Here is a 24,712-nt window from a genome sequence, read left to right as displayed (position 1 = left end):
ATGCTAGTGAATGTGACACTTTGTCAGATCTGAGACCAGACTTTTTTTCATTGTTTTTAATTTACTTCTGAGAACTGTGTCCTCAGGAAATGCCATGGTTGTGCTTGTGTGTGTTCCTGGCCCCCTGAGGTAAGATGCTGGTAGATTGGAGGTGCTTCTTTCACACTTAAAAATATGTGGATCAAGGGCGGGGGGGGTGGGGGGGGTGGGGAGTGGAAATATGCAGTCAGACCTTCTAGGAAAGCTTTCTGCAATTCAGTCCTTCAGCTTGTTTACTTGGAGAGAATGCTGTCTGAACAATCTGCTCAGCTCAGTTCTTCAAGGCTATACACCTATACATTCAGCACTGGCAGAGTCTGTGGCCAGTGCCACCCATTACACCATGGTTTGGCTGGGGAGCTGCTACAGGTGAGACTCAGTTCAGGCAATCCGGACTCTGCAGTACTGTAGAAAGAACAGTCCTAAAGCTGGAGACATCTCTGCTGCCTAGTCAGTAGATACAGCCATGCCCTGAAAGCCGTGAGACCTCCAGTCACCCCATTCACCCCCAGTGCTGTGTTCACCATGCAAGATAGCTGCTTTGCAACATGTGAGCGATGACCAAAACCTCTCTCTTGGGTGAAGCAGGAAGCATGCTGTGAGATGGGAACCTCACTTCTCCCCTGAAGGAGAATGATCTAAGCCCTGTTGCAAGGGGCTCCATGTCTTTGCTTCATGTTTCTGCAAGGTGTAGAATTGAATTATACAGTCACAGAATGGTTTGGTTTGGAGGGAACCTTTAAAGATTGTGTAGTTTTAACCCCCCTGCCATGGGCACAGACTTCTTCCCAGATTAGGTTTGAGCAGGTTTCTAAACTTCCCAACCAACCTGCTTCCTAGGGAGGGAACATTCATGACTTCTCTGGGCAACATTCCCAGTATCTATCCACACTCATACTAAGAAATCTCTTCTGTATATCGAGCTTGAGATGTGGGCCCATGAAAATCTTATAAAGGTATCTTCCACGAAGTTGGCCCTTTAAACTGGTTTCCTGCGGGTTTGTGGTCTTGAAGGTATAAGGAGGGGGGATGGGGGAGAGAGGAGGTAAAGGGCTGGAGATGATTCTGTCTCTGAGAGAGGAAGTGCATGTCAGGGTCAGCTCAGGAGAAGCTGGAGACCCTGTAATCATTCCTTGTCCTGTGGTAGCTGTGGGAAAGGGTAAGAGAGGACCAGGGCAAGAAAAGGGGAGTGAAAGGCCAAAAGAGCTGAATAGAGTTAGTACTGGAGTGGGAGGCCCAGAAGGAGACTGTCAGCTCTGCAGCAGGAGCCCGCAAGGACACAAGTGTGAGTGCTTGCACCTAAAGCACCATGGGGCAGTCATGGGGAAAGTCTCAAGCATCCCCTCAGCTCAGCATCCAGCCACAGTGCAGGGTCTGACGCATATAGGGGATTTCTGCCATGCTTTGGAGGCTCTCTAACATAGCTCCAGCCTGCTCTCCTTCCCAAACCACCCAGATAACCAGATTCATTCACACCTCAGTTTTGTGGGTGAATTTTCCACAATGGTTAAACAGGCATTTGCTGGGCCATGCAAGGCTTCAGAGGCCAGCTTGGAGATGTGCTCTGTTGTCACACCCACACATATGTACACAAACACATACCAACCCCATATGGACATCTCTTGCCTTCCTGCCAACGGAAACCATTGCCCTTTGCAAGCCCATCTTGCTCTGAAGATGCTATCAGAAGGTAAGTAGAGGGGGGCTGAGGCACCAGGCTCCTGTACTAGTACAGCTCCCATTGATGCATGTCCCCTCCACTCCTACAAGACTCCACGATCTCCCTCCTCAGTTAAACATACCATGGTGAGGAGCAGGCAGAAGGTCCCACTCAAAAGCTTCTGACCATTTCTCAACCCACAGGCCAGTCCAATCTCTTGAGTTTGTGTCACCCAACTCACAAATGACCAGGGAACTATTGCAGAATCTCACGCTTTTCCAGATGCCTTTTGCAGTGGCTAAGATGGAAGGGAGCAGGATGAAGAGCAGATAGGTCCAAAAATTGAAGGGGCAGTGAGCTGCCTGTCTGCATGCAAGGCTGGAAACCCAGCCCTGGGTGAGCGGGAAGTAGGGGTTGTGTTGGCTTTTGATTCATGCTAACCTACTTGCAGCCATGCCTATGAGAAGCAAGGCTTGTTTCCATCAACCCCAAAGCTGTTAATGTGCCTCAACCACCACAAAACACAGAAAACATAACCATCAGCTTACCTCTGTGGAGTGAGAATGGTTCACAGGTCACAGGTTGATATTGAGGACAGTTGCAATGCTTCAAAGAAGCCAGGGGTGGGAAACACCCATCAAAATAGAAGGAAGGCAGCAGGTCTCTTGCCTCACTGATACTTATCATTCAGGCACCATTTTCACTCATCTGGTTCCCTGCTCTAAAGCCCTGAACACACTCTGGGTGTTTCATAGAATAGTATCCTAATGCAAGACTTGGGCCAAGCCCCTCTAAAGGAACAGGATGAGAACTTTCTGTTGTTCTGCCCTTTTCCAGCCTTCTTTACACATGGTCCAACATGGTGGTGGGAGGGCAAAGAGAATCATAGAGTCAAAAAATCATTAAGGTTGGAAAGACCACTAATATCATCTAGTGCAACCGTCATCCCATACCCACCATGCCCACACACACGTGCCGCAGCACCACATCCACACAGTCCTTGAAAGAAGGAGCAAAGGAATCTTTTGGGCATACAAAATGGGTACATGCTTCATGGGGTGTCTGAAACTCACTGCTTGAGATTCATACATGCTCATGGCACCCTCCCATTCACTTCCCACCTTGTCACACACTTTTTTTTCCATGTGTCCTTGATTCTTCTTGTGAAGCAGTGGGATGGAGCAAATCACTAGAAAGGATGGAAGCCCAGCCCTGCCCCTGCAGACACATCCATATCTTTTGGTATGAGGACCCACACACCACACTACACATGGTCCAAAACACCTCCCAGATCCTCTCCACATACTGACTCCCACTTCTTTTTGTCTGAGGTTCGAGCTAAACAGTCTCTGAGGGTCCCTTCCAACTGAAGCCATTCTATGGTTCTGAGATCTACTCTGTTGGTGGCATTGTTTGAGTTTCAAGAGTACTTACACAGGCGTTTGAAATTTCACCACATTTCCAAGGTTATTCTCATATATATATATTTAGCATTCCCATTTGTTCATGTACTTCAGTCCGAAGCACTCCCCTGACCCCAGGGCAGCTTGCTACTCCTCCTACATCCATAGTGCTGCCAACAGAGGCAGAATCACTGTGCTTACATTGCAATGGCTGCGGTACACAGGGACTGCAGTGTGCTGGGTCAGCGGTGGGATGGACGATATGAACTCAAGGGAAATGAAGAGATGATTGCTGCAATGCCCTCTTTTTGCTTTAGAGTTGTTGTTCTTTTTTCCACTTTCCTCCCCCTCTCTAAGCTCCCGTGCCTGCTTTAATCACCATTGCGGAGCGCTGCGCAGAGAGATGGCTGAGTACAAAGTGCAGGGGAAGCAGTGGGAGGGTCAGGTGAGGACTGAGAAGGGCGAGAGGAAAAGGTCAGTGACGCAAGCCCAGCGCGATGGCTCTCCCTCAGCTGAGCTGCTCTGCCGTTTGTCCGCGGTGCGCTATTTCTTCTCGGCAACAATTCACACATCTGGGGACCACAACTCCTTCCACCGCCTACGCTCTTCCTCCCCCCTTATAGGGGCTGAAGCAAGGGAGGGGGAAGGAGGGAAGCTGCTGCACGAGGCTGCCAGCATCGTTTCCAAGGGGGAAGGGGAATAAAAGCCTCAGATAAGTCTTTTTGCACAGCCGACTTCCCTCCAGGCATTGGGAACCTCTGATGGAGGAACCTGCTTCTTGCAAAGAAAGAAAGGGGGGATCCTTGCTGATGGTCAGTCAGATAAATGCATTGGCATTCCAGTCCATGAAACATAGAAGCAATGGTACACTTTTCCCTTAGAATTCAGGTCTCACCTGCAGAGCTGTGACTGAGCAATGGGACCCTGGTGCCTGTGGATGCATGCTGTCCTTGGGCTGTCTCCAAGGAAAGCATTCGAGTGGAGCCAAGCGTTCAATCCCCTCTGTGTTTCCCCTGTTGGCTGCAGTTGGCTGCATTTCCCCTGTGTACGTGCATTTGTTGGTGTGAATGTGTGCACAGGTGCAGGTAATGGGCATTCCCCCCAAGGCCTTCTCCACAGCCTGTTCCCAGCCGTGCAGCACAGTACCCTGCCCAAAGCAGCCGTCCCAGCCCAGCACTGGCTGCAACAGACATCACTGCTCTTTTGAGCTGAAGAGAGCAGGAGAATGAAACTATTAACTGCTTCAGTGCTCTGTGTACCTTTCTGCTTCTTTTGCATGAAGTGTTGGAACAAAGTTCTAAAAAGCCTCTTCCTCATGTTCATGCATACCATTATCAGCAACCAAAAGCAGAGGAAAGAGGCATCCTGCTCTTATCCTCATCTCAAGGAACCAAGTCCCATCTCCTCTGAGACCTTCACATCCCATTTACAGGTATAGGCACAGTTAATGGGGCTAGTGTGATGGGAGGTGTCTTGGTCTTTGTATTCATAGCAACAAACCTGAAATCTCACATGTGAAATACTCTGCATAACAAATAGTTGGACTAGATGACCTCTGTGGTCTTTTCAACCTTAGTGATTCTATAATTCCACAATTCTACAATTCTATCTCACATGCAAAACCTTCAGGCTTCTCAAAGGTCACAGTGGGAAAAATAGCTATTTCCATGCTGATTCTTTTTTTTTTTTCCTCCAAGTGATCATCCTGAAATGTTCACCAGGATTAGGTCAGTTGTCTCAGCATCAAAAGGAAGTGACTGACTTTTTACAGAGTATGATTGTGGTAGGACAAGAGGTAATGGCTTTAAACTAAAAGAAGGGAGATTTCAGTTAGGTGTTAGGAAGAAATTCTTACTCAGAGGGCAGTGAGGCACTGGTACCGGCTGCCCAGAGAAGCTGTGGTGCCCCATCCCTGGAGGTTCAAGGCCAGGTTGGATGGGGCCCTGCACAGCCTGAGCTGGTGGGTGGCAGCCCTGACCATGTCAGAGTGTTGGAACTGGACAGTCTTTGTGGGCCCTTCCAACCCAAGCCATTCTGATTCCATGAAGACCTTTCTATGTCAGCATCCCCAGCTAGAAAATTGACCCTTCAGTTCTGCGTCACCTGAAGTCTTGTCAAGCTGCAGAGGTGCTCTGCTACAGGTGGTTTACTTCAGACTCCCTGGGAGGAAAAGTCTGCAGAGAACCAGGGCCAGAAGTGGACTCTCGAGCAGGATAACATGTTCCACAAGGCAGAACATCCCTTAGGAGACTGAAGTGCCATCCAGTCCTTGGTCACAAGCCCAGACTTCACCTTTCCCTTTCACTCCATCCATATGGGATCCCTGGCTGTGGCAATTGCCTTTCTCATCAAATCTTTCACCTCTCAGGGTGAGGAATAAGGAGGAGACTATTCAGTAGCAAAGGAATTAGAGGGGTAAAACCTGGGAAGCCACAGAGTTGGGGGAAAAATGTCTCTCCTGTCTAAACCAAGGGGAGAGAAAGGAGCACAATCCAGTGCACAGAGCAATAGGGAGACAGAGGGCAGCTTCCAAACAAGTCTTTTTTCAATTCAGGCATGTTAATGACATTAAAATTAATAATTGCTATAGTTGCAAATCAGTAACCCCCAGAGGAGCTTAAGGAGGAGTAGGAACTTGGCCTTTGGCTAAGCATGACATCATCAAACTTATTTGAAAATAGAATAAACAATCTAATAAATCCCTTTCTAACCACTACTCAGAGAGAGATGAAGAAAACAGAAAAGGAACAAGGAGAACTCTGATCAGAATGGACACTGCTGTTGTAATTAATTTTGCACAGAGAAGGAAGGGAAATGAGAGGAAGCCTTGCTTATCTGAGACCTGAGAGTTTATTCCCAAGAATCTCCTTGCAGCATCATATATTGCCCTCAAGCAATTTTGAATGTAAAATAGATCTCTGAATTCTTCTCAGTTTATTCGGTCTGGAAGCCATTATTGCTTCCTAATAGGCTTGTCAAGCATTTGCACACAAAGCTTTCCAACTTTAAATGTAGAGAGATATAACACCTTGACGAGCTACAAAACAAAATAGGGCTTTAAATTTCTGAGGCTGTCCGAGTAAGAAGGTAATCATCTACCCCAAGGCAAAGAGCAGTCACTGGTGCTGAATAGGAAACTGGTCAGTGAATGCTAATTGTGCTTAGGTACAGCTTAGGCATCTCTGAATCCAGCTCTACATACCTCAAGATCGCATAACTGGAGCAGATATCCTTCACATATCCTGAGATATACTTTAGTACAGGTCTGTAAGCAAGTTCACAAGGTGCTCCAGCCTTGCATCTTCAGCCTTTAATGCCTGGATAACTTTCAGGAACTTGCATAGGCACACTTTCATAAAAGTTAAATAGTGTCCCTTCAGACCTGGTCAGTGGACACCTGTTTGTCATGCAGGATCCAGCCCCTGGCCTGAGAGTCTCAATTCCTGAAGAAGTTAGGAAACATTCTTCAGACCCCTTTTTCTGCTGAAGTAATTGAGAGAGAGGATGTGAGAGCTGTATAACTACGTCAGGAGTCCCATAAGCATGTCACCTTCCTTCCACTTGACACTGATAAGCTTTCCATCGCAGGTGTCCCAGGCTAAGAACATCCGCAGCTGCAAACACTACAAGTCAGCAGCCATTTGTCACACTGCTCTGCCTCAAACACATGCTCTCCTCCCCACAGTATGTCCATATGCTCAGAAATGGGCATAGGTACAGGCATTCTTTCAGATCAGTGAGCCCAAGGGTGTAGAATCACAGAACCACAGAAGGTTGGAAAAGACCTCTAGGATCATCTAGTCTAGCCATCCACCTACCACAGTATTGACCACTAAACCATGTCCCCAAATGCCATGAGGGAGAGGATCTCATGACTGCTCCATATTCATGTTCATGCGGATCAGACCAAACAGGCTAAGAGTGAAACTGCTTGAAAGTAGCTTGCTTCCCCTCCCAATCTTGTTTCTCTTCTCTGGGCCTGTGACCATCACCGGCAGGGAGGGAAAGTGAACACTTCCTCCCACCTACAGCCTCAGACTTGCCACATGTGAGAGCATCTGCGAATTACTCAGCTTGCTACTACTTTTATCCATGTTCTTCCACAGCCTAGAGGACTAGAGAATTTCTCTTCTTGAATATTTTGTGTATTTCTTTGTATACCTGATGTCTTCTGAATTTATCAGGTAACTCTATCAGGTTGCTCTCTGTGGGACAGAAGTTGGACTTGCTGACCAGCATGGCGACTCCACTGCAGTACGTGATCCCAGAACTTAAATTCCATCATTTAAGTGCCAATCCTCTTAAACACAGTTACATCAGTTAACCTGAGGGCAGTGCCCAGTCTATACCAGAAGTGTCACTTGGGATGTTAGATCAGGGGAACAAAAGCAGTTTGGTGCTTTAACGCCCCGCCAAGGTTGCCATTTTGGTACAAAGCAGAGCCTCTTTTGGACTGGTAATGTGAACAAATTCAATAAAAAGATCACTGATACAATAAACAGTGGCTCCCCGCAGAGCCATTTTAACAGTCGTTTTTCGGAGTAGAACCACAGTTTAAGGGGAAGATAACAGCAGATATAGTGCAATGTTGTAGTTTTGAGAAGCGCTCGTATGTGCAGGGCAGGAAATTCAAAGTAAAGGTTAAGAGAACATTATTTGGAAAGTACCAAAAATATCTTGAAGAGCGTCTAGAGATCTTCACAATGTATCCTAGCAGAAAGCAAGCTTTGGTGGACATCAGGGCCATCTCTGTCCACATCTCCATGCTTCCTGCTCAGTCTGAGCATTGCTTCTGGCACACTGATTGGGCCCAAACAACACCTTTAACCAAAACCCCACTGCGCACTTTTACCTGCTGCTTTAACTGCACAGCTGAACTCATTGGTGAGCTCACATGCCTCAGTCACCATTGTAAGGACAGGAAGGCAATCACTAGGACACCTCACATGTGTCACTGATGGTGTGGTTTGTTTGGTTTTTTATATTGCAAATGGCACCATTTCTAACAACGTCAATGTAAAGGAGTTTGTTTCAGGAGAAGCTGAGAGAAGGTGTCACACATTGGGCCCAATGGCTGTTCCCAGTATCCTGGGGACATGTAAGAGCACAGCCAGTTCTCTGGGAATTGTAGATCTGATTTGAACAGGTGCTGGTAGAAATGCTATGAGGTACTCAATGTCCCAAGGTACCCATTCCCTGTCCCTCCCTCAACCCTGGTGGGAGCCTTCAAGGTGCAACTTTTGCAGTCTGTAACAACAAGTGCAAGCAAGAGTACGGTCCATTCCCATTCATGTTCCTCTTCACCAGGTGCTGGCTGGTCACATTCCCCAGTTTCTCTGTTGTCAGTCTTCAAACTGTCAGAAAGTACATCCAGATGACACCTCTGAGACCTCTGGACTGTGTCAAGAACAGCAAGGAGATAGGAGGTGCGCTCCAGACCACTCCACATGCTTGACGCTGTGTTGCAGTCTGAACTGAAATGCTCTGCCAGAAATGGCTTTCAGGATCCAGCATTGCAAACTCCTTCAAAATGGCTCTGCCTATGCTTTTAAATCACTGTTTTGCTCCAACATTCTCTCTTCTTAAGATCTGATATTTTCTGAGACCTGCTCTCTGGCTGGACTGCATGTGACTAAGAACCCATCCTCCTCCCACACCTTTTCCACTAGCTGAAACTAACATCCCTTTGTTGTTACAGGAGGCCCCATCCTCCAATTTATTTAGTCCTCAAAAAGAAACTGCCTGGGGACCTGGGATTTGGTTGGAAAAATGTACTGGCAGACATGACCCTTGGCCTTGAGCTGCTCTAGGAGAGAAGAGTGAGGAACAGAGAGAGAATGGTGACCACTGTGTGCATAAAAGGAGATTCTCATCTTCCTGCCACACACCAGTGGCCATCTTTGTACTGTCCAGACCAAACAGGAAATGTGAGGTGTTGTGTTTCAGAGAATTCTATTTGTGTATGGAAAAAGAGAGGTGTGTGGGTTCACATGTTTGTTTATGAGCCAGGCAACTGGTGGGGCTATGGATTGGTGCACCTGCATTGGTCTGGGAGGGCAAGTTGTGTTGGGAAGATGCCTGCAGTGAGCAGCTCTTCTAATATTAACTGTTTCCTGGAGGACTGTGGGGACAGATTGAGCATTAGAAGAAAATTGATGTATTTTTTGCATCTTGAATGGACTAAGCCACGTGAAGTAGGCACTGCAGCTGTTGTTGGGTAGCATAGCCTGGCTGAACTGAGCAGTTCGACTCAGAAGGAAGAGTTCTTTCTTCTGTGGAGTGAGTGGGGTGTTTTGCTGGGTAGACACATGACAGGACAGGTGTTCCTGTGGTGTCACACTATCTGAATTGCGAGGGCTGTGCTGCCAGCTCTCTCAGCCACAGCGCTGTTCCACTCCAGCTCTGACCCAGGATGGATCCTCTGAAACTGGGGCACCGATGGCAAGGCTGGTTTCATTCTGGTGTTGCTTAGGTTAATGACTGGAGCTATTTTTCACTAAGTGATTCATTTTGTATTTCTACAGCAGACTGACTCCTTCCTCAGTTTCAAATTGACCTGTGCATGTATGCAGACCCTGAAAGTGAGCCTCTCTGGGTACCTGAAAAAGGAAGTTATGGGTCTCTTGATGGTGACTGGAGAGGACAGGTCTTTCTCCCTCTCTTTTACTTCCCTGTAGTAGTTATAAACTTGTCCCTAGTATATCTGAGCATTGCGAGCTAACACCTGATTCTCCACCCTTGTTTCTGCACCTATTGCTTTACCAGCAGGAAGTAGGACGTGGTTTGGGGCTTTTTATTCTCGGCCTCGCTAGCCTTTTCGATACTTCGGGGCCTCGTCTCGTTCTGACAAGGCAAGCAGGCAGCAGCTTCCTGTGCAAAGGTGAGAGGGAACAGACAAAGACCGAACACACACGAGAGGAACAGCTCCACAGCAGACCTGATACTTTCCTCTCATGCCAGCAGCGCTGGCTGGTGGGTGGATGTGCTCTGAGCAGAGCTGCCCCCCAGCCCCTCTCCCAGCTCCCCGCTCCCCTCCTAGTTGGGACAACAGCACCTGCATTCATCTGTCCTCGCGACCCCATCTCTGGAGCGCCAGGTGCCTGGAGCTGGAAGGTAATGCAAGCGATGCCAGCCACATGGGGGTGGCTGATCTCAGAAGTGTCTTGGATGGAGTTTCGGTCTGACAGGCTGATTTTTGTCAGTGGGGAGGGCTGAGTGCGTATTTATCTCTGTCTTTCCACAATCCTCTCAAATCATACCCCACATCTCAAAACAACGTCGTCTGGTTTCTTTCTTTCCCTTTCTCTCCCCGCTTGTCTATGAATGTGCTGTCATTCTGTTTTTCTTCCTCTGATCCTAATCTTTTATCATAACTGGGATCTATGGTTTGCCTCATGCCAGCCTTTTAAAAAAAACCCAGCTCCCACTTCCCCAGTAGAGTTCAGCAGTGCTGTGCCTTGTGCCCAGCCCTGTCTGCATGGAGAGGTGAGGATGGTTCCTTCTCCTGCAGGCAGTGACAAACCTCTACGTATGTGTGTGCAGGTGGATGGAGAGGGGGATGATGCTCATAAGCCTGTGTATGGGGATTGGCTGCACAGGCTTTGCAGGGATTACCTGATTGCAAACCTGAAAGCACACCTCTTTCCAAGGCAGTGTGGGGTCTGCTTGGCAAGAATGGAGCATAATTTGTGCATGACTGTCATATTTTACGCTATGGTAAATCTTTACTCTTCCAGAACTTGGTAAACTTCCCTGCTTTTATCATTTATTTTCTGTCCCAAGCAAGCCAATCAAAATCTGCTTCCCAAGCCAACTTCTGGTAGTTGCAGCCCTCTCATTCAGCAGACCCCTGGTGATTTCAGTCCCAGGGCTTACCGAAAAAAACCACGTGTAACCACGGCAGCACTCTCCACCTGAGTCAGCAGCAGCCTGAAACAGTGTGTGCAGAGTACTGTGCACTCACACACGTCTCCAGAAGGCATCAACTCTGCAAACAGTCCATCTGTGTTGCTCTGTGGATGGTTTCAGCGCTGAGCAAAGCAACACTAAGGCAGGAGAATGATGAAGTGCTGAGGAAAAACAGACGAGAGTAGAAGGGGCAGGAGTTTCTGAGTGTGGAAGACAAACACTTGTTCTGAGCTCAGGGAGAGTGGATACCCAATGTGAGTTGACAGCTTCTTAATTAGCACTGCTGAATGAGGCTGTGTGTGGGGGGGACCTTCTCTCTTTCAGTGTGTTCCCAGAACAGATGAAGCCCTTCTCACTGCCTCTGCACCACCTCTGGCTGCTCAGCCTGATTCCTCTCTCTTTGGCATCAGACTCTAAGCAAGGTAAGAAATGATGTCCTGTGTTGGTGTTGTTGTTGAGTAATGCCCACGTTGTAACATACAACCGGAGGAGGCTGCATTAATGCAAGAGCCTTTAAGAGCGCTCCAACCTCCAAGGGCAGAGAGCAGACAGAGGAGTGAATGGCTCTGCCTTTCTTACCGGGAGACAGCTATTAACTATCTGACTGAGGAGTCTGTCTGTGGTTTGGGATGGGGTAGAATTGTCTGAGCTTAGTGGTTGCTGCTTAAAGCCAAAAGTCAAGTAATTGCTAATTCAACCAAGAGTGTCCATCTCTTCCCTGCTGACAGGCAACTCCAGTCTCTCTTGTTGGTACGACTCGAGGGCAGCTCTCCTTTGTGACTGGAAATCTGGCAGGGACCTTGCTGATGCACCGTGCAATCTGACGATTATATCCAAGTCTGAATTTTGTGACAGGTGGGTGACTGAGAAGGCTGAGGGAAGATAATGCTTGGAATGAAAAGTGTCCTGGAGGGAAGATCAGTGTAGTCTCCTTCTAACAAGCCAAGTGTGATAGAGTCACACAGCTGAAGGGTTTGCCTTTCAGATCTGTCTGTCTCTGACCCCAGGTGATCTGAGATTTTGGTCACTGCTCAGTGTTTGCCATCTGAGGGTTCTAAACTGCCTAGAACTGCTTATATCCCAGCTCTGTAATGCTGTCCTTCATTTTCCAAAAATCCTTCTTCCCTAGTAACAGCCCTCTGTATTAAAGGCCATTTTTGACAGAACAGGGGTGCATGCAAAGACAGGAATGGAACAGGTGGAATTCAAGTTATATAGGGACCTTCTGCTCATTGCCAGAGTGAGACGGACTTGACAGGAAAGTTACACACTGAGCAGCAGTAAGTGAAGGAGTATATTGTTCTCCTGTCATTTTTCTCCCCTGGCCCTTATGCTCCTCTGAATCAGTGATACCCCAGAAATGGACAACGGAGCTGTGAGGGGTCTGAAGCACAAGTCTGATGGGAAGAAGCTGAGGGAACTGGGTTTGTTCAGTCAGGAGTTGAGGACGCTCAGGGGAGACCTTATTGCTCTCTACAATGACCTGAAAGGAGGTTGTGGTGAAGTAAGGGTCAGTCTCTTTTCCCAGGTAACAACAACAGGACAAGAGGGAATGGCCACAAGTTGTGCCAGGGAGGTTCAGGTTGGATATTAGGGTAATTTTCTTCTCAGTAGGAGCAGTGCTGCAGTGGCACAGGCAGCCCAGGGAGGTGATGGATTCTCCATCTCTGGAGGTGCTCAAGAACTGTGTGGATGTGGCACTAAGGGATGTGGTCAGTGAGCATGGTGAGAAGGGATGATAGTCAGACTAGATCATTGTAGAGCTCTTTTCCAATTTTAATGATTCTACGATGTTTTCCTCTCCCAAAGGAGCAGGGGTAGGTATGTGGCCAGTACTGCAGCAGGGGTTGGGCTGTTTCTTTGTGGTCTCCAAGAATGACCTTTTCAGTAAGAGGAGTTACTGGTCTACCCAGGGATTCCCTGGGTGCCTGTCATAAGATTAGTTTGGTTCTGGCATGGATAGTTTGCTAGTTACTGTCAGTAGAGATGTCTCCAGTGGGATGAGATAGGCAGACACATTCTGAGGCTGGGTACAAGGACCTTGACAACCAAACATGTCCTGTGGGATTGAATCAAAAAGTAAGCTATGTTCCTGTCTGGCTGGGATGTGGCCTGGTTCAGAAGGTGCCTCCTGCCTGGTATCTGAGATGCTATAGGGCTGTCAGTGGCTTGAAGGAGATGACTAAAACTCTAAAGTAGCTGAAACTGGCAACTGGATCCCAAATCAGTATGTAGCAGAGGAGTTAGACAGAGGTATGGAAGCCTCCTATTATCTTTGGTTTGAAATATCTGGGATGTGTTCATTGTCCATATGCCAACACATAAAACTTGACTGAGTGATGCAGTGGGAAAGGAAAGAGGGACTATATCCTACCTGTAAGCTGTTCAGTGAGTATGGAAAGATGCAGCATACTTTGAAAGGCCTTTAGCATCAGCTAAAATCTGACTACATGTAAAACAGACTCCCCAGCTTACTGGAATTCTCCTGTTTAAAACCCAGGTCATATTCATCATCTAAAAGATCTGAGTATTGTGCGTTACCCAAGGCAGAGCACATGACTGGACTGAGGAGATGCATCAAGATTTTCAGCAAAGACTATAATGTGAGTAATTCCTCCAGGATGTCCTACCTAACTGTAAGGATGGTATGTCAAGTTGAGTAATATAGAGTGTGACTATAAAAAAGCCCAAGCCTTGACTGCAGTTTTGGGCTTGGGCTTCTTGTGTGTTGCCCTGTGTGGGGACTGGCTTCATTGTGAGCTGGGTCATGATGCCCCGACTCATCCAGAAGAAGTGCAGGGTAGGTTGTGTGCAGTATCCCATGTCATATTTATCTAGGTTTGGCCCCCATCTCTTCCTCTGAGGAGGAATGACTGTGATCCCTAGCACTGAGGTCACCTCTAGACCTCATCTTCCTTGAAGAGTTCAGTACCATTTCCCAAATTATTAACTACTGTGGAACCTGGTAAAATGTGCCCAATGCAAGATGCAACAGCTGTACATCAATGAAACCAATATTGATACAAATCCTCTGCTTGTCATTCGTTATTTAAATCAGTCTCTTTTTTCAGGCTTATTGGGTACTTCCCTCAGTCATATCCAGAAATTACTGTAATTTCTGTGTTTTCAGAAAGAAACAATAGAAGAGCTAATTCCCCTTATTGGCAGAGTCACAACACGTTCTGACAACAGCCAAGCTTTTATTTTACTTTCATGCATCATATGTGAAGACAAATTGTAGGGCTGGCAATCAACTCCATAAGCTATTCTTTCACATACGTTTTCTTTCTAATCAAGCTGTTTGGCCCATTTCTTATTTAGTTCTGTGTGATGTACATAGCCCTTTAGTATCACTGCAGAACTATGTTCTATCAGTTCAAGAGTTCTACTCATTTCAAGAGTAAAATTGAATACCAGTGTTATCTCAGTCCTACCAATGAGCATAAAACCTTTTAGTTACAATATTTTATCTCAATAAATGTCACTTGCTGAAAGTAACTTTTTCCTGCTTGGTCAGCACAGACGGCAATCCCAGCAACATACCATACCAAAATATTTTGTGCCCTGCTCTTCAGTGCGCAACAACAAAAAACGAGTCAAAGTTTTTGTTTCCTCTGTTCAAAACTGAAGCTTATGCATTTCAAAGACTTAGCGTCACCTGTACTTAATGTCAAGTATTTTTAAATCTCTTATATGCAGGCGATGCTTGGAAGTATCAATGGTTATTGATGAGGCTTCATTATCACTGATGGTAAATTTTCCTTGCAGATGCAATGCTTCACTGCCTCGGATCGTCTTACCATGTCTGTGCACTGCCAGATTGGGGAGAATAGGTATATACCTGCACGACTGGAAGATTTCAGACCACTTCAAAATAGTGAGTGCTCATCTGTGCTATAGTCCCTGAGGCTTCCCCATGAAAGGATACTCAATTTCTCATCCCTGTCTACAACTGTGCAACACTCACAGCAGACTTACTTACCTCTTTTCATTGTCCTCTGCTACAACTAGCAAAGATGACCATATTGACTGCCACCCCTTCTAATGTGCAGTGTCATGCCAGCCACTTCCCATCCTGCTCTGTACATGGGACACTGCTGAATGATAGTGCACTGTGATAGGAGTTCTGGCTTCAAACAGTCTATGACAGCTAAATACGTGCTAGAAGAAGGAGACAAAGTCTTGCTTCTCTGCCTCTCCTACCAGACATGTGCTTCCACACTCCTTTAAGCTAGCTTTGGCAGGAATCAATCTGCTGACTCAATTCAACCCACTAATTCAGTCAAAAATCATCTTCTTAGTTCTTTTTTTTTTTTTTTTTTTTCTGGATGTGTGGGTTGAGAGGACATCTAGTGAAGTTACTGCAGTGTGAGTCAAGCCTAGAATAAGGGGTTTAGAAGATTCACCCCAGATAGTCTGTGTAACTCCTGCCCCCATGGCTGTAGCTCTCTGAAAGAGCAGCTGGAAAGAAGCTGTCACCCCAACCATGCTCCTTTCCTGCTCACACAACTGCCTTGTGATAGGAGATGAGATAGGATGAATGCAGTGGCCATTCTCACAGGCTACTGGATGAGCTGCCTCTGCTTTAGTCCCAGGCCTTTTGTCACCAGGGGCACTGGGTAAGAAGGACAAACAGAGAGAAGTAACTCACTAACAATCTCACTCAGCCATGGATGGCTCTGTGCACTAACCCAGTTGTCATGATGTGTGCCATTAGAGCCTAGTAACAGACTGATGGTGCACTGGTGATATACCAGCTCTCTTTCTCTTTCCAGTAAAACTGTGGCCTCCAGGAAATCTTCAGCTGTTCACCAAAGCTAAAAACACCTACAACTTAACATGGAGCCTGAATATTTCCTCTCACTACTTGAATGGGGAGCGGCAATATGAAGTGCGGTACCGAACCACAAGTCAGTCTTGGGAGGTGAGTACAGGATAGAGCACTGGCACTAGACACCATACCAAACCTGGTCTTCCTTACAACACCCAGGATATTCTTCTCAGATTGAAACAAGTTGTAGTATAGACAGTGGCTTCAGGTTGCACCAGGAGATGTTCAGGTTGGATAAAAGGAAAAACTTCTCAGAAGGAGAGTTGCTGCAGGCACAGGCTGCCCAGGGAGATGGTGCAGTCACCGTCCCTGGAGGTGTTCCAGAACCTGAGATGTGGCAAAAGTGGGCATGGTGGGGATGGGCTGACAGTTGGATTTGATTATCCTAGTTGTTTTGTCTGTGAAGCTGGAGAGGGGCTTGCTAGGGATGCTCTAATTTTGTCCTTATTCCAGGAGGCCAATACTTTCATCATTAGTCAGGACCAGATGTGGGCACCTTTTGAAAGACTCTCTCCCAACATGAAGTACGAGGCAGCTGTCCGTGCAAAGCCAAGTGCCTCAAGTACTTACAGAGGTGTGTGGAGTGACTGGAGCAAGACAGTACTGTGGAGCACACATGTTGAAGGTAAGGATCAGAGTCAGGCAGCCTGACGGGGATGGGGAAGAGGGAACTCAGATGAAACAAGGCAGGAGGCCCAAATCAGGCTGAAAATCTGGAAGAAGGATAGCATTGACTGAAGAACAATGAGAAGATTGGAAACTGTCAGTTCCTCCTAATCTGTCAGATCAGGCTGGCTCAACAGGGCTTAAGCACAAAGATACCCAGCCCCAACAGATTAAATGACAGCAGCCCCTCTGCCTTCCAGAGGACAGGCAAAATCCAGAAGGTACAAATCAGGGTCAGTTCAGTGAAGACGCTGATCAGTAAAATGCAATGAAACTTGAGTCTAGGAAGCAAAGTCTTGTAGAGACTGAAAGAAGACTTACAGGTGTGCAAGTCCCTTCCAAAAAGCTCTGCTGAGAGTTGCATCAGTCATTACCATGAACCACAGCATGGTGGACATCTACAGCCTTGAAATACAGGGCTCTGAACAAGCCTCTTTAGTGAGTCATGGGCTGCGGTCTCTGCCACATCTTTCCTGGAAAACAAACTGCTAGAGGTTATTCCTCTTCACGTCACCCTGCTCTGCCCCTGCCCAGTTGTTCCCTGTTGTTCCTGGTGCTGATATAAACAGAGGAGCTATGTTTAGAAAGGGCATTGCGTTGCTGTGGCGATCAAATTTTGACAGCGTGTGATGTCAATGAAGAGGATACAGCCACAACCAGTTGTCATAGCAACTGAGACCCAAAGATAACCAGGGTACCAAAGGCAGAGGAGACAAAGAGATCTGAGTAGTGTCTCAAGGACAGGCAAAGAAAGGGCTTTCTCAAACTGTCTCCTTTCGTAACTCTTTGCTTCCTCACAAGTGCTCCAGAAAAGCTGTGCGGGCCCAGAGCAAGGGGCCCTAGGGAAGGAGGGAGATGGGGATGGCAGGCAGAAGAGCCAGGCACCAGAACAGCATGACCAGGCAAAGGTGCCTTGGGGAGATGTGTGAAAGAGGCAGATTAAAAAAAGTTGGAGATGATGCCAGAAAAGGTTGAGGAGTGCTGGCAGAGCCAGTAATGAAGAAATTCACTCACTTTGTCCTAACCATTCAAGTATCAAAATTAGCACATGGTGGAAAGCTGTAACCTTCTCAAAGTGTTCCTCCAGATATCCAAAAGAAGAGGCTAAGCCCTTGACCCCAGCCTTGTCCATCCTGGCCCTGCTGCCCTCTAACCCATACCCATGAACCCCATGACTCTATTTCCCCACTGACTTATGATGCTATTTGAATTCCCTATCCCCACTTAAACTGAATTTAGGACCCCTTGCTTCCTTTTGCAATGAATAGGGCAGGAATAGTGGACTGTGGCACCTCATCCATGGCAGTCCTCAGCTGTGGTGCTGTTATGAAGAGGGAGTTCCAGCTGTTCAGCAAGAACTATCTATTAAGCCACGCCAAGCAGACAGTGAAACCCATCAAAGCTCAAAGGCATCCTACACAACAGAGAAGAACTAATTTATCTGACCTGAATACTCTATTCTGTTCTATTCAATTCCATCGAATCCTATCCTATCTCATTATAATTATTTTGTATTATATTACACTACATCATAGTGTAATTATTATAATGAATTGTATTATTATCATTAGCAACACATTGTATAATGACAATGTGGAAAGACCCAGTTTTATCAGTCTAAATAGCCATTGAAGTGCTGCAGCTCCAGTCTCCAGAATCTTGACTAAATGTTCATTGCAACTCCCTCTTTGTCTCCTTATCCTGCAGGAACATCTCGACCAGTCCTGCCAGCTATTATAGTGAGCACGTGCATCTTTGTGATCATTGGGTCTGCCGTCCTTATAAACTTACGGACCCCAAGATGGTAAGTGTCAGTTTTCTCATTTGTTGCTCTGCTGTATACTTCTTATAAGATGCACAGTATCTTATTAAACATTTTTCAGCATACAGAGAGACTCAAATATATTGTTCACGTCTCAGCATTTTGAGGTGAGATTAGAAACAGCTTCAGGTTTTCTCTTCTCAGGATAGGAACTGAGAAACAGGGCACTGATCCTAGAACTGTAGAATCGCTAAGGCTGGAAAAGATCACCCAGTCCAACTGCCAGCCCATCCCCACCATGCCCACTGATCATGTCCCTCAGTGCCACATCCACACGGTTCTGGAACACCTCCAGGGATGGTGACTGCACCATCTCCCTGGGCAGCCTGTGCCACTGCAGCACCAGATGATACTGGTGACAGAAATGTTCTCAGGGAAGAAGACAGAAGAAGTCATGATGGTTTCTTTGTAAGGAAAGGAGAAAGGTATTAACATAAGATGGACAAGAGTAAAATCACTGCTTACTGTGCACTGCCTTGAGTCATAATAAAATATGAGGAAGGACTAGCTATATAGCACACAGATAGACAGAAAGGCCTATCTTCACACAGTGTAAGGATAATGCTGAGGTAAAATGCAAGGAAAAATTAGACATGAATGAATAAAAAGAGCATCTGCAGTGATGCAAGTTTGTATTCAAGTGATGCTAGTTTATGTTTAAAAACTAGCAAATTCTCATGCTTCAGACAGTGTTATTGATTGCCTACAGAACTCAAAAGGGTCCCTTCTCTGAGCATCCCACAGCAAAGCACCAACAATGTGGTAACAGGATCAGCCAGCCTCTCAGAGGGACCAAGGAGCAGATTAAATCACTTAATGCTGCCTCAAGTGACAATACACTGGTTCCAGTAGGGCTTCCAGAAGTCATACTACTTTTGCATGGCATGCTCACATGGGCTTGCACATCCAATAAGTTCCAGCTGTATCATACAGAGAGGTACTGTTCACTCCATGTTGTTCAGTGAGTTATTGTGTGAGCAAACAAAGAGGGGGACATCTTGCAGAAGCTGAGCCGTGGAAACAAGAGTTCTGTTCAGACCTATAAATGAGCAGTGGGCAATTGAAATTCTAAGGTGACCACCAAGGTAGAGAAGGCTGGGAACTGTTGGTTGTGAGCCTTTGGGATCACTCTTATACTTTACCTTTCCCCCATGCCAAGGTAGTACCCATGAGCTGCAGTGCTCCTCCACCACGACAGGTTAGGATCAGGCCCTACTTTGTTTCTGAATCTCCTTCTCTTTTCTCAAGGTTTAAGAAGATCCTGAAGATTCACATCCCAGATCCTGAGAAGTTCTTTCCCCCACTCATCTCTGTTCATGGAGGTGACATTCAGGTATGGGAAGGATCCAGATGGTTATTAGGGAGAAATGAGGGAGAGGATGGTCCAGTTGCACATGCCTGGGGCAGAGATCGGGTGCTTGGACCTACACGTGCACACACAGCCCATGTGCCTGTAGCACCAGATGCTGCGTCCTCTGCTTGAGTTTTATTTTTTGACCTAAAACCCAACACCCGGTTTATGCATCTCTGATTTCAGAACTGAGAAACGGCAAACCACGCAAACCTCAGCACGCTGCTCCCCTGACAGGACACCCTGAGAAAATAAAGAGAACTTGTGGGAGGCAGTTTGGCCTCTCAGATCCCCTTCCAGCCTCCTTCTTTCCCTCCACCTGTCCCAGATTTTCTACTTTCTCTCCCTTCTTCTGGCTGTAGGCTTTACCTCTGCTCTTGCTGTTAACTGCCATTATTCTGGATGATATTTAGCCATTTTCTACATTCTTCTTTCTTTTCTTTCCCAAACCTGTCTTTCTCCTCTTTCTCCCTTCCCCGATTTCTTCTTGAATATGGGCAGCTGCAAGGAGACAATTACCATTCTATGCAGGATTAAAGGGAGCATCATATGAAAGATGTGGGAGGTGGTCCCATGAGCAATCCCACTATAAGAAGGATGGAGACAAAATGCAGAGGATCCATAGGACAGCAAAGCTTTGGAAAAAAGCCTAAGTGCAAAAAGCCTTTGAAAGCTCAACTTACAAGGGAAGAGTGCCAGGAAGGGAGGTGCAGTGGGCATCAGAGTCACTTTCCCAGTGTTGAAAACACTAGAAAATTTGCTTCACTGACCATAAATGAGATTAAGTTGGATATTATCAAAACTGGATTACATCCTGGCACAATGCAGGATGTAATTTGTAGAGTGTGGAAGTCCAGCCACAATCACACTGGAGGAGCAGTTCAGACAAGAGAGTTGCATGTGGCCATGTAGATTATTAAAAATTGGTTCATCTTCTAGGAATAGATTTCATGAGGCACAGCTGAGTGCTGCTTTCTGTGTTTCCACCTCCACTCCTCATTACAGTCTTGTCACTTTATCTTTTTCCTTTCCTCTCATCTCATCTCCTCTCCCCTCTTCTACTCTCTTCCCTTTTTTCCTCTCCTCTTTTCTCTCTTTCCCTCTCCTCACCTTTCCTTTCCTTTTAGTCATTCATCCTCAGTTACCTCCACAAATCTCAAAACAGGTTTGCAAGATCTGCTCTTGATTTTATAGTGGCAGAAAGATATAGTACCTCTAAAGCACTGCACTTGGCACATCACAGACATGGATTTCTCTCTCCCCAATTCCAATTGCTTGGGCAGAGAAAAGGCCACTTAATAGCTCAGAAGGAGAAGCTTTTTGTTCCTCGCTGTGTTGTACTTTGGGCATAACAGTCTCTCTCCCATGTTTCTTTCCCATTAGAAATGGCTCTCCTCCCCATTCTCCACATCTTCCATGTGTGTGAACAATACAGCCCCAGAAATCTCAATGCTGGAGGTGATGCAGAAGAATGATCAGGAAACCCAGCTTTCCAAGGAAACCCTGGCACCTGATCCTCCCTCAGAAACCAGTGGGCACTCTGTGTCCAGCTGCTTCACCAACCAGGGCTACTTCTTCTTCCACCTTCCCAACTCCTTTGAGATTGAGCCCTGTCAGGTCTACTTCACATATGACCCTTTCACCCAGGAGAACAATGGCAGCGAAGACAGTGAGACTTACCAAGATCTTCCCTCCCCAGACCTCTGCACACTGGCAGAGGACATGCCAGTGTTGCCCTACAATTTTCTGCACTGTGTAAATGGGATCCAAGGCTTCCAAAATATCTCCTTTGTGGCAGAGACACCAGGTGAAGCCCAGTGGGCCGTGGCTTCCCCGTCAAGAGCAAGCACCTCACCAACACCAGCTGTGAGGCAGGATGAGCAGATGACTGACAAAGCAGCTTTACAATCTTCTGAGGCCCCATGCCAGGTGGACATAGACTTTCCTGACTCACCAGACCTGCATGACAACAATACTTCTGATATATCAAGTGGGAAAGCAGGCCCTCCAATTGATCCCAGTGCCCCAGCAATACATGCTACCTCTTCCTTTTCTCAGCCTACAACTCTAAGGCAAACCCAGGATGAGGATCTTTGCAGAACAGCCTTCTCCAGCCAAGTGCCAATCACTGGTGCCTACCTTTCTCTTAAGGACCTCCAAAGCCAATACAGCCATGGCTCTGTCTAGGATCAGCATGGGGGAAGTCTACAAGCAGGAAAGACCTTATATGCAGGGAAGACTAGATGGAACTTTCTCCTATTCAGAGCGTGAATATAGTCTCCAGTCACTGAACCACTGGAACTGTTCTTTATTGAGGCTTGAGAACAGAGTTACTCTAGAGGGATGCAAAACTGTGGAAGGAATATGGTGGACAAGGTGTAAATTCATAGATGGGGCTGCTGACAAAATGCATGAAGACATCTCTTCCTGACTAACCAAGAGTGTCTTTTATTGTTTTCCTATTATGTTCTTCCTCATTTCAGGTTTTAATCAGAGCACATTCTGAACTGCTCAGTCTAGTTGTAGACTCAGGTCTCTAAGATTAGCTCAGAGCCATAACTGTGTCAGCTGTCTAAGCAGTGCAGTGTAAAAAGAAATTCCCATTATTGGGTTAAAAATACTGGGGAAATCCCCCTCCCCTTCCACTTTCTCCCCCAAGTCTGATGATGGCAGTAAAAAGAACACACACAATTTCCCATTCTTGCTGCAATATTTTTCATGAAATCGAAAGCCTTTCTGCCCTTCTGGCAAAATACCATTATTTGACTACGATAAGCTGATTGCAGAGTAGTTCATTCCACATCCTGTATTAGTGGAAAACGTCGTAAAGGTGCTGCCCATTCCTTCCATTGCTCAGGGGAAACCATTTCCTACTTAGCAGCAAAGATATGGTAAATGGGCCCAGAAATCTGACTCACAAATCAGCACCTTCATTGAAAAGAAAACTTCATGCACAAAAAAAAAGAAGACTGCAAAGACTACTTTTTTCTTTGCATTTGCTGAACTGGGTTGATAAACAGCAATAACACAGAAGAGATGTGTTAAGGCAGAGCAAGACAATCTGTTCTGCTTCCATCCATCCTTGCATCCAACATCTGTACTGTCTGTCTCTTCTCTTGCCATGTCTCTGGTCTACTCAGTAGTGAGAAAACACCAACCCATTGCTAAAGAACTTTCTATTAAGATCAAAATCTTTCAAGGTTATCAAACCTCTTGGTATTTTTGCCACCCCTTTGAGTATCACCTCAAAGGAGCTGCTCAAAAGACTTGACCCTGCCTACAACAGAGAGGTTTGGGACAGTCCTTATCCTCTGCTCATCAACTTCTTCATCTGCCTCAAGATGTGGACCAACTCTATGCATCCAGAAAATAGCAGGTGAAGAAAACCCCACAGCTTCCCATATGAGCAAGCACAAGATTTGCACAGCTATTTTCTGTGCTTTGGGATTCTTTCCAGATGGAGCTCAAAAAGAGACACCGAATCCCTTGATCCAACAGGCAAATAGATATCTTACATAGGCCAAGGATCCTAGTTGTATTGATGGTTCTCCTGTCCCTGTGTAGATCTTCATAAGCTTCTCAATTATTCTAGCTGCTATGATGAGTATAAAAAACCTACCCCTTTTTACTCTTTGTAAATAAAGGAAATACTAAGGAATCTACAGTGTTTTATTTGGAGTTGAGGGGGGACACCTAAAAGATTTGCTAAATACGGAACTAGGTAAAGCTTGGTAATGGTGGGACAAACATATCTTTAGACCTCTTGCTCTTCCCTATCTCAAGGTGCACCACCACCTAAAACAGGGTATTTGCACTGTGTGGGCAAGTGGGTTTTGAGGCCAGGGCAAAGAAAGGGGATGTTTCAAAAAACATTTGCCTGGAGGACTCAGATGCAAGTAAACCATCCAAAGCCCTTCGTAGTGAACAGCACTTCCCCTATGGAATTCAGCAGGTTCTGAGTCAGCTCTAATACTCAGGCAAAGAGGAATAGGGTCAGACTGAATTTTGAGAGGGAGATGCACCACTCCACAGGTTGCCAAAGTTAAGACAGAAGGGAAGAAGTGTTAGCTACATCAAACACAGAAAGTTTGGGGCAGGTGACAGGAGATTTGAAGTGGTGAATTCTTCAGATACTGCCATAAGAAGGTAGCAGTTTTATTGAGATGTTCCCAAAGAGAAGAGCTGGAAGTGAATCCTACTGCAGGGTCCAGAGGACCATCCTGCTGGTTCAGTACTTTTCCCCCTTGTGAAAATGCTGACAGCTTTCGAACTGGAAGGTGTTAGCACTGCATTAGCAGCCACACTGGGTGTGAATGTGTGACACTCTGAGGCAGGAAGCGCTCAACATAAGATCTGTCGATAACTGGACTTTCTTCCAGGAAGACGAGGTCATGTGGTCTCATATGTGAGTAACCCAGCTTGTGAATGCCAGTGACACAACACTCGGTGACACGGGGCCCTTTCTCTTCTGGGTCCCCGAGAGCTCTCTGGAAATATCACAAGGGCGAACGTTCCCCTCCCAAACTGATGTGAACACACAGTGCAAAGTCAGACCACAGAGAGATGACAGTGTCCATCAGTACCAGACTCATACCGAAACTGAACAGCAGTTCAGCTAACAGCTACAGCCACCAGTCTTCTCTTCATCTCAAGCCTGAAGGTAACAAAGACTGTTGTCACATCTCCCATTTCCCTCTTTCCAGAATACTTTATTTGCAACATCACTCTCAGCCACATCCCACATGGCTCCTGTTTGTTGGTTGTTTGTATTTATTTTTATTTTTGCTGGGGGGGAAGCAGTAAAAAAATGAGTATCTGCAATAAAGGAATTCCTCTGAAGTCAAATCTGATCAAGGTTTTGGGCTCTTGGTTGGTTCAAAAGGCTGTGGTGATAGATGTGGTATGCTTAGATAGATCAGATTGAAATCCTGTATAATTTGTTCTGCTGAAATCAACAGAGAAGGAAGGTGCTTCTTTCCAGGAAAGATGAATAGAAAAAAGTAAGATCTCTGGCACTGGGAAATACCCTCAG

General features: G+C 46.3%; 2 protein-coding genes across 3 annotated transcripts in view; one reads left to right on the top strand and one right to left on the bottom strand.

Moving 5' to 3' along the window:
• KCTD17 (potassium channel tetramerization domain containing 17) overlaps positions 1 to 24,712 on the bottom strand; it is a 53,334-nt gene that overhangs the window by 858 nt on the left and 27,764 nt on the right. The gene's annotated exons all lie outside the window — the stretch shown is intronic.
• Positions 10,078 to 22,115, top strand: IL2RB (interleukin 2 receptor subunit beta). Of its 2 annotated transcripts, XM_015862409.3 has the most exons (10): positions 10,078 to 10,215; positions 11,335 to 11,432; positions 11,739 to 11,865; positions 13,511 to 13,613; positions 14,779 to 14,887; positions 15,786 to 15,934; positions 16,295 to 16,466; positions 18,215 to 18,311; positions 19,578 to 19,662; positions 21,064 to 22,115. In XM_015862409.3, exons 2-10 carry the CDS (start codon positions 11,351 to 11,353, stop codon positions 21,865 to 21,867), a joined length of 1,728 nt encoding a protein of 575 aa, XP_015717895.2. In that variant the 5' UTR covers positions 10,078 to 10,215; positions 11,335 to 11,350; the 3' UTR covers positions 21,868 to 22,115. The 2 variants fall into 2 exon arrangements, with proteins under 2 accessions (XP_015717895.2, XP_032300821.2); XM_032444930.2 differs by lacking the exon at positions 10,078 to 10,215 and having other exon boundaries at positions 11,212 to 11,432.

This window comes from Coturnix japonica, chromosome 1 (assembly GCF_054131305.1).
Source record: "Coturnix japonica strain WE chromosome 1, WE-NBRP24, whole genome shotgun sequence".
NCBI lineage: Eukaryota > Metazoa > Chordata > Aves > Galliformes > Phasianidae > Coturnix > Coturnix japonica.
This window is presented reverse-complemented; position numbering and strand designations above follow the sequence as displayed.

Bases quoted from the DNA above. Each gene is read 5' to 3' on its own strand.
- IL2RB (XM_015862409.3), top strand. From the start codon at position 11,351: ATGAAGCCCTTCTCACTGCCTCTGCACCACCTCTGGCTGCTCAGCCTG. The intron at 14,888-15,785 runs GTGAGTGCTCAT...TTCTCTTTCCAG, and splicing joins TTTCAGACCACTTCAAAATA to TAAAACTGTGGCCTCCAGGA. The intron at 16,467-18,214 runs GTAAGGATCAGA...CTTATCCTGCAG, and splicing joins GTGGAGCACACATGTTGAAG to GAACATCTCGACCAGTCCTG.